This window comes from Camelus ferus, chromosome 5 (assembly GCF_009834535.1).
Source record: "Camelus ferus isolate YT-003-E chromosome 5, BCGSAC_Cfer_1.0, whole genome shotgun sequence".
Lineage (NCBI taxonomy): Eukaryota > Metazoa > Chordata > Mammalia > Artiodactyla > Camelidae > Camelus > Camelus ferus.
In genome coordinates this window covers 44,848,343-44,858,295 of record NC_045700.1, presented here as the reverse complement: position 1 = coordinate 44,858,295, position 9,953 = coordinate 44,848,343, and the positions used below count along the sequence as shown (strand labels likewise).

General features: G+C 41.7%; 1 protein-coding gene across 3 annotated transcripts in view; it reads right to left on the bottom strand.

Annotated features, from left to right (window-relative positions):
• Positions 1 to 595: 595 nt before the first annotated feature.
• Positions 596 to 9,953, bottom strand: part of GAD1 (glutamate decarboxylase 1) — a 38,930-nt gene continuing 29,572 nt past the window's right edge. For 2 of the 3 annotated variants that reach the window (XM_014562912.2, XM_006189058.2), the window contains exons 13-17: positions 7,793 to 7,871; positions 6,553 to 6,702; positions 4,393 to 4,500; positions 2,877 to 2,966; positions 596 to 2,046 (exon numbers count right to left, since the gene is read on the bottom strand). In XM_014562912.2, coding sequence (XP_014418398.1) covers positions 1,873 to 2,046; positions 2,877 to 2,966; positions 4,393 to 4,500; positions 6,553 to 6,702; positions 7,793 to 7,871 — 601 coding nt within the window. In that variant the 3' untranslated portion in view covers positions 596 to 1,872. The remainder of the gene's footprint in view (positions 2,047 to 2,876; positions 2,967 to 4,392; positions 4,501 to 6,552; positions 6,703 to 7,792; positions 7,872 to 9,953) is intronic. The other variant, XM_032479665.1, reaches the window with a different exon arrangement.

The following is a 9,953-nucleotide window of genomic DNA, read 5'->3' as shown; positions in this document are numbered from 1 at the left end:
CACACGAAAATTTGCACACTAAAGTTTATAGTGCTTAATAGGATAATTAATTATCAGAACTTAATAGGATATCATAGAAAATGGATCCTGTTCGTTAATGATCCAGCATCAAAATGTACTTCCCAAGGAAGTGAATTGGGCCCACTGCACAAGGGTTAAGCAGCAGGAAGGAACAATTCTGTAATCTTAGAGGCTTTCAGAACCACAGATGCCAAATGATGAAAGATTCCCCACTAGATGGAAAGTTTGTCTGCCATGAACACCTCTGTAACCCCAGTGCTAGAGCAGTGCCTGCTCTAGTGGAAGCAAATGTTTGTTGAATGACTGAATGAACAGAACTCCAAGATGAAGATAAGAAAATGAAAAAGAGAAAGAGCTTTTTTTTTTTCTAGGTGTGAACAGCAAATTCTATTTAATTAGAATCCCACTGATTTTTAGATAAAGGGCTTGGGAACCTAAGACCATGGGTTGATTCCTAGTTGAATAAAGGTACTGAGCATCACCTGAAGTCAGTGGAGAGTGAATGGCTGGTGGTGATCCCAATACCTGTCACTGGAAACCTCTCTTCCTACACAAAACAGAAACTGGAAGAAACTTTAGTTCAAATTCTCCATGGAGAATATTTTTATTTACTTAGATTCTTCTTGCATACTCTAAAACGCACAGTGTGAATTTCCCTTTTCTTCAAAAACAGTTGTGAGCCTGGTCAATTTATCTGAGCTCTTCGGAAGGTCTTGGGAAACATTGCCTTAGGTTTGAGCTAAGCGAGTCACAGAGATTGGTCATGAACTACTACAACATTACAGGAGGTCTCGTTATTATCCAACAGTTACTAGAAAGGCGTAGAGAACACCAAACATACAGCCAGACAGAGAGGGTAAGAGCAGAGCAGATGCCACGTGAGTGATGGGATTGCCATGGATACCACGTTACATACAGTATCAGATTCTCTTGCAGATGGTAAACTTATGCTTAAATCACTATTTTAAGGGCACTCTAATATAAACACAAGTCTCACTAATTTTCATCTTTTCTCTTTGGCTCACAAATGCACAGAAAGACCATAAACAGTTTTCAGAACTTACTGCATCAATATATAAACATCATACATTACAATTGGGAAGAAAATACAAGACAACTCTTTAACATGGTAAATCTCTGAATATAAATAAGCAAGTATTTCATTTACCTACAATTAAACAGTCATTAAAATCATTATATGTGTTCCTCCGTCCCCCCTCCCCAAGGTCAGACAACAGAAATATACACAATCTACACAAATTAATCTCTAAAAATACAGCAATAGTACACCTGTAACAATGACGCTGCTACTATTTCCCCCTAACAGGGTACTAAAGGGGAGGGTGGGACTCTTGTCATCCTGTGGCACTTTTTCTCATCCATCATCACTTCAGGTGGGAGAAACCCTGACAATGAGGTCAACTCCCACCAACAGTGTTTCCCTTGGTCTCAAACACATGACATTTTGAAAAACATCTTTCCTGAGGTGGTTGGGCAAGCTGGTTTGCAGCACGTTTGGCCCCTCAGTAACTGCTGATGGTGAAGTTCATTCTCTTGGAGTGGGAGACATGCTGCGATCTATTACTAAGCCACGCTCACTAAACACACATATATTTATAGAGAGAGGTATATATAACTGTACATATATACTGGGTTCCTAAGGTACAACTTTTTAAAAAGAACATTATTTCCTGCTAACTCTAACAAGCTTAAGTAAGGTTTGAACAATATTCCTCAAGAGATGAAGTTTTCACCCAATGAGATGGCCTATGTGTTTCAGCAACATAGAGAGGTTGTTCTAGAGTGCCAGGGGAAAGGGAATTCCCAGAAACTCATGGTCTACGGACGCAATCACAGGTCCTGGCCCAGTCTTTCTATCTCCTCAATGAGGAAGTCGATATCAGACTGGGTCGCGGCTGGGTTCGAGATGACCATCCGGAAGAAGTTGGCCTTGTCCCCCTGAGGCTGGTAGCCCACCATGGTCGTGCCAGACTCCATCATCAGGGCTTTGATTTTGGGGGCCACCTTGTGAGGGAAAATACAAAACAAAACTCAAGACTGATATTAACACCATGCTCTTCTTAACAATGCAATTCATTTCTTAGTTGGAAAAAAAAGAGCTATTTGACTTTTGTGATTTGTGTTTATACTGACATAAAGGCAAAGAAATATTTTATATCCAGGTTTCTTCAGTGGCTAATAGCTAATGACTGATTAAGTCTACCCAATCATAAATTCCCACAGAAAGCACTGTGCAACTGAATTTTGACAGTCAGACTTAGAACGATGATAATAAAATTAAAATCAAAAACAAAACTGAGAAGTTCACATGGCCAGCAACACAAATTAGGGCTTCTGCTTGTTCAGCACCTAGGATACTGTCTGGCACATAGACTGCGCTCAACAAATATGTGTTGAATAGTTAGATCAAGGAAATATTACATAAATTAAATATAATACAAACAACTATACACAATATATAAACTAGACACAGAAATCAACAACTAGAATGAGTCAGGATTAGAGAAGACTACAACTTAGAAGCTATCTTAACAGACATAGTTTAATATGAAAGGTCCTAGGGATATGTATATTATTCAATTGTCCTGCATATGGCCCCTATGATGACAAACAACACCCCAAGACAGGGATGCATTCCCCCAGAGTTCCCGCTGCATCTGAACCACAGCAAGGGGACATCCAGACCCAAGAAGAAGACTGTAACGAGATATTCCCTACCACTCCAAGCCTTTAGCTTTTTTTCTCCCCTATTAGAAAGACACATTAGAGCGAGGATGTTCTGACCAGCCAGAGAAATCACAGCGAGTTAGATGAGACAAGGAGAGATTCCATACCCTGTGCAGTTTTTCCCGTCGCTCAGGGCTGTCTGGAACGCCCCTGAGGCTTTGTGGAATATACCAGAAACAGACATTCGTATGCTCAGGCTGCAGAGATTTTCACAAACAAGCACACATACGAACAAAACAGAAAATTATGAGAACTTGAGAGAAAGCTGTTCCAAAACCCCTAAGTACCCCTAGTGGAAGTCCCTCAGATCAGAAAAGAAAAGAAAAGAAAGAAAAAAAAAAAAAAGGCTTCATGTTAATTCTACACTTGGGAGAACAAAGCTTGGTTTATCCCATCATATCTGGCAAGAGAGCTATTTCCCATAACCGATTCTAGATGACTAAAGTTACCCAACTTTAAACATTGAAATGTTAAAAAAATTACATATGGGGAGTTTTAAAAGAAAAGTATTATCTACCTTGCCATTTTGCAGTGCCTCATATACAGAGGATGCTTGAAACATAGTTAATTTTATTGCTATTGAACCTTCTCTTAACGATTCAGGATTATCATAATGAACATTAATACCGGTTCTCAACGCTAAGACCAGGCTTGTTGAGTGTCTAGAACAGTTTGGTGTTCCCATCCCAAAGACTCTCATGCTTTTTGAGTCCTTCTGTATTCTCACTATTGTTTTTCAATTTTCTTCCTAGTTACTGTTTGCCATCACTTTCACAGGCTTGAGACATCACATTTGTTTTAACCTGCTAGTAGAATGTTTAAAACAGTGCAAATGATGAGAGCAGGCCACAGAGGTGAAATGCACAAGCACCATATGACCGGTCTGAACTGCTCAGGGCTCCTTGCTCATCTGGTGACTCTCCAGGGTGTTCCTGGCAGGCTAGGAGCCTGCTAAGTAGACTAAGTTGAATGTGGGTGGTGGTCCATGACACTGGGTTATGAGTAGATTTCCTTTTGTTCAACACTGGCTCCTATTCCAACTTTCTTTATCCAGCTGTGGGCTCCAGGAAGGCAGAGACAGCAATTGCTTTGGTCACTAGTGTATGTCCCAGCGCCTGGCCTAGAGGAGGGCACCCAGCAGGCCCTCAGTCAACACTGGAATGACAAGTACCTTATTGTGTGCAGTGTGGATCTGAACTCAGGGCAGAGGCAATTTTATCTTGCTCTCTTCACAATGAATCTACATAAAGGAGAACTTCACTTTAGAACCAGTCTTGGGAGACAAGGATATACCCATCCTATAAGCTTCTTGAGACTGAGGAATACTTTATCATGGAGGTACAACACAATAATCAGACCTGAGAATGATAAAGGATTCAGATCCGCTGAGGAAAGACCTCTTGTTTGCAAATGGCTGGCTGAGAGTATACCATTTTAGAAGAGGCAAAGGGGAAAAGTCATCCCAATGCTACTGGAATAAACATTTGTGGGCACAGAGGGAATTAAATGAAGGATGCATAGAACGAAAATTCAGAAAATTCAGCAGAAAATAGGCAATGGGGGACAATATGGCTTCAGGAGCATCACTCATAGATTTTCCAGAAGTCCAGGATGTCAACGTACCTCACCATCGAAAACCATCTCAAATTCTTCTCTGTTTTTAATCTTGGCGTAGAGGTATTCAGCCAGCTCCAAGCATTTGTTGATCTGATTTTCAAAGCCCACTGTGCCCTGTTTTAAACAAGAAAAGTCATGTTTATTGGTGAGAGGTTGCATTTCCCTGCGATGGCATTTGCAAGGGCTGTTCTGTTTGTGTCTCTTGGAAGTATACATAGGAGTATTCTTGGAGATGGTTAGCAGGAAGCATCTCATTAAATGTGTACAGCTTTCTCACAGCCCTGCATGCAATAAAATGAAGTGTGCCTAATCTCTCTTGAAGACACGCTGGTCTCTGGGCAGTTATTCTCAAAAGGGCTTTTTGCTTCTTGCTAGTAATTCATAGCCTGAACCTGAAACCCATTTCTGGTTTGCTTTAGGATAGTGTCACCCAAATCCTCCTCTATGGACTGAGGCCAGTCCACAAACTGTAACCAGTCCATGATAAGATGAGCAGAGAAATTTAGATTAAGCAATAAGAAATCTGTATATCTATCTGACAGTAACTTTATGTCTACTGAATCTCAATTTTAAAATTGATCTTTGTATGTATTTTGTATGGTTTTTTATTTCACTTTTCCAGCAAGTTATCTTTATTGTATTGGTCGATGATAGGTTAAAAAAAAAACCAACAACAAAACAATTGGTTCTGCACCATAGACAGGTGGAGAAATACTACTTCAGAATCCACCTGCCCCAACCGGAAATCCTGGCCAAAGCCATTCCCCTTATACCCAGGCAGGTTTACTTCCACACAACATGCTATTATCCCTTTTTGGTGACAGGCAGGCAGACAGATGGGGAAGCCACTGGTCTCGGCATGTGTACCCTGAGATTGCCATCGCTCCAACTATTGACAAACTGGTTGAGCATGAGTTTCAAAAGCCAGCATGGCTGATTAGTCACAGCAGCACGGGGGTTGTGGAGTGGGTCGATGTTCACAGGGAGAGCAGATGCACGAGGCTGGTGGATTGCTAACGTGTCTGGGTGAAGTCCAGTCCTGGCCAAGCAGCAGTCACTGCTGAGTGGACAGCCCAGCCAGTCCATTTTCCACTTGGGAATGAAGCCCACCCCAGAGTCCCACCTCAGGAATCAATTCACTGGGAGCCCAGGTTCCAGCGGTAATTATTAGGTAAAGCGAAGGCAGATTCCTGAGACAGGCCATGTGGTTATTAGGTTTATGTATGATAGGGCTCTTTCTCTTGTTGCCATTTCTCGGTCTATATAGGCTTCAAATACCTATGATTGCTTTGTGGTAAAAATCAAATTCAGACTATTTCTATATTAAGACAAAATGATGTAATGATGAAAAAAAATAATCTGTCAAATTCTTCCTACAGAAGAAACATTTGACTAGATGTTTGGCTGGAAAACCTTGTTGTTTGGGTATCAGTAGCCCCAATCTTAAACTTGGAAATGTATTAAAATTAATTTACAGTAGATAAATAAAAACAATGGTTGCAACTGAAAGCTGTGAACTCACATTGCCTTTACTTGATTGCATAAAAATACTTTCGAAACAGTCACATGGTATTCCTTTCCCTTACCCTTATTTTGGGGGAAATTCAAACAGGTTGCTTTTTTTTTCCTAGACCCAGAAATAGAACCTGAAAGATTCTCAGTCTAGGATTTCTCAGGATAAAGTATGCATTTTCTAGAAGAGAGTATAAAAGTACAAATAATGGGAAAGCCATTATTTAAAAAGAACTTAAAACTGTCAGATACAGCCCATGACTCGAGGCCTCATAAAGGAACTCAGGGATCTGCACAGAATAATGCAGTAATTTTCTCTTTATCTCTTTCTCTACATCTGTACTAAATAATTTCAGCATCCCTAAGGATTGCTGGGGACGTCCTTATCTTGGCAAAATTTTTAGTGCTCATCAGAGAAAGTTATAAGAAAACATCATGCTAATTCACACTGAGGAGATTGAACGGAAGGAGAGAGACTTTGACATAAAGGATAAAACGATTCATTCGCAAACAAAGAAAATACCTTTAACTCAATTATCTAGATACTGATTATGCACATAATGAATTGTCTGTAATATATCTTTGCCTCGCTTTCACCAGCCAGCCTGTGAAAATTACATTTCTGCTCTGTTTCCCAGACGCCCTCCTCCGTACCTTTGCTTTCCACATCAGCCAGAACTTGAAGATGTCCACATGGCGGCCACACTGAATGGCCTTGTCCCCAGTGTCGTAGGAGACATCATACTGCTTATCTGGCTGGAAGAGGTACCCTGCACACATCTGGTTGCATCCTTGGAGGATACCCTGTCAGGGGAATCAAGGCAGGTGTGTAACTGCAGTCACAGGTCAGAGGCATGGATGGCTTTGAAACAGGGCAGGCTGGACTGGGGTTCATGTACATACAACCTTCTCATGTCTCATGAGGCCTTGCCCTTATTCTGATGTCCTTCTCTTAAACCATCCTTAGAAAAACCTTTGCCCCTTTTCCTCTATCACTCTGATTTGAAAATGATCTTTTATCTCAGATGCCAGCAAGTGTCCCCCTACTGTCCCCCTGAGGGGCATCTGGAAATTTGTGCGGGTGTTTTGGGTTACTTCGACAGCTGGGGAGAGCTGTAGCATTCAGTTGGCAGTGGTTAGGGATATAAACTTCCTGTAGAAGGTGGGACAGTCTCAAGCATGGAAGAAATTTCTTCCCCCAAAGCATCCCCTAAAAAGTGTTCCAATCTTTCCCAGGATCTCCTGTGGAGTTAACAGGCACTCTACTTAGGAGTGGACTAAGGAGCTTGTGCAGGTTCCGGATCCTACAAGTTGGTGACAGACTTTTGCGAGTGCCTCAGTGTGCAAAAGTTTTGTTGGAGGAACAGTGCTCTCGAGGGCAGGGTCCTATTATCAGGTGCTTAAAGGAGACAATACACTACTAACTCATTTGCAGAAGCTTCTTCCTCAACCTCCCTGTTTGCCCTAAGCTGACATTTGTAGTTCTGGTTCTGCCTAATTTGTTTCAGCTCTTGGGACCACAAATTCATGCTAAGGACTTGAAGTATGTTCCAGCGACCCCTTTTTGTCGTCGGTGAGGTGAGGGTTAGCGGCTCACCCTATAATTCTCACTTTCATTTGAACAAACATGAAGGAACGTGAAATGGAATAACGCCCTTGTCATTTCTATCACTGATGGGGCCCTGAGCCCTGAACCAGGAAGGAGGGCAGACAGAGCAGGAGCCCAGAGCGGGTGCGAGGTTAGCTGGAGCCTCACAGACACGGGCAGTCCGGACAGAGCTATCAGTCTTGTGAGTTCCTCTACAAGTACTGTAAAAAGACCCCATGCTCTTCTCTTCTCGGTCCTTCTAAACGGGGTGCAGACCACCAGTTCATCTTTGAGGGGAGTACAGACCTTTTCCTTGACAAGAATGGCGGAGCACTGCAACAGCACACCCATCATCTTGTGAGGGTTCCAGGTGACTGAGCTGGCCCTGAAAGAAACACACGATGCTCAGAGGAGAAGGCGCAGGAGGCGGCAAGAGGCAACTGTCCTCTTGAGAAAAGCACTGCCCACTGCAACTCCAGTCAATACAAGTTTTCAGTGTCCAGTCCCCTAAGTTGACTAATCAGGTAGTAAGCAAATACTCTGCTGGCAGTCTCAGAATACTAAGCAGCAGACTGTCTCTTTTATTAATAATAGCTAACTTTTATGAAGAACATTTATTATGTGTCCTGTTGTCCTAAGAGTATCACAAGCATTTTATCAGTATGGTGTCATGGTTAGGAACTCAAGCTTGGAGCCAGATTACCCAAGTCTGAATCCCGGCTCTGACATTTGCTAGTTTGGGCAAATGACATAACTCCTTTGTGGCTCAGTTTTCCTGTCTTTAAAATGTGGAGAATAGTGTCTACCTCAAGGAACTGAATAAAGGATAAAATGAATCACTAAATATATAATACTAATAACTATGCTTGGAATACTTAATTCTCACAACAACCTTATGACATAAGGATGAGTATCACCTTTACTTTAGATGGAGAGACTGAGGCACAAAAGGGTTCAATACATCACCCAGAGTCACATAACTGGGAAGTGTTGGAGCCAAGATTCAAGTTCAGGGAGTCTAACCGCAGAGCCAGTGCTCATAACGGTTCCGTTAGACTACCTCCCTCTAGGCAACAGACTGGCTTTTCTGCCTTCCTGTTCTTACTTATAGGCTGGGGATGCTGCTTGTAAGGTACTATGAAGGCTGGCATTTTAAAGCAAGGATCAGTGAGACAATTCTAGACTTTGACTACTTAGCAGCATTGTTTAAATGCTAAATAAACATGATCTTGCCAGTTTAGGCTGCAGTGATAGCTTTAACAAGCATGGTCTCCTAGCAACCGCATCACTCTGTCAGACACAATTAAATGGTTAAGGAGCACACTAGCTAGGACATTACGGAAACAACTAAGTGTAATGTATGATGATTAAAACTTGGATAACTCCTTCCCAATGGCCTAGCCCACAGCTGGGCTCTGTGCTTTAATACCTGTGAAGGATGTTTTCCCCAGACGTATCAATTGGCTTGGAATTATACTGCCTCTGCTCTCCCTGGAGCTAAATTCCTGCTGTGAATTTTTAACCTCTTCCTCTTGCTTCGGTCCTTTACAGGGAAAATAATTTAGTGTATATGTGACTATAAGGTGTACACTGTATTTCAAGGAGAAGAGAGAGAGGCCTGAAGTACCTTCTGCCACGTGCATAATAAAGAAAGCCTTTATGAAAGAGACTTGGGAAAAGTTCACTATAATATGTATCTCATCAGAAAGCATCAGTGTCAAGCCATACTTACAAGGCAGTGAATTTACCCAATTTTCTCATAGCCATCATTTAGTGAACCATTTAAAAACTATAGATAGTAATTGACTATACTTCAATTAAAAAAAACTATATATAGATCACACAAAATGTCTTAAATTAAACGTTTTTTTTTTTTAATGTCCTAAAGGTCAATGATTCTTCAGTGCTACAAACGGAAAGTAATAAGACATGATATGGATTCAATTTCCTTCAGAAGATATATATGCTTTAAAATGGTAGAAAAGAGAAAGTCTAGGGCAAAACATTTTAAGAGAGCTAAAGCACAGCTAGACTGGCCCATCTACATTTAAGATATTGTCCTCCAAGTTAAGGGTCACATAACTAGGCTTCCGTGAGTCCCACTCACTTTAATACTGGCCTTTCAAAATGGAAATGCAGGGGAAGAAGTATAGGAGAGGCAACAAAGACTCAAACAACTTGAGTGCCGTCCCTGATGCCTGCTCCCTTCCACCTCTCCAACCTCAGTCCGCTCTGAACTCTCTCACTTTGCTCCAGCCACACTGGCCTCTTTGATGGGCTTTCCTCCAACATACCAAGAATAGTCCTACCACAGGGCCTTTGCACTTGCCCTCCCCCCTCTTAGAATACTCTTCCTTGTATCTGTGCTTCCTGTCTCCCTTTATCCTAGTGTCTGCTGAAATGTCACCTCTTCAGAAAGGCCTCTGATGACCCTGTCTAAAATAGCATGTCTTGGCAGATTAAATAT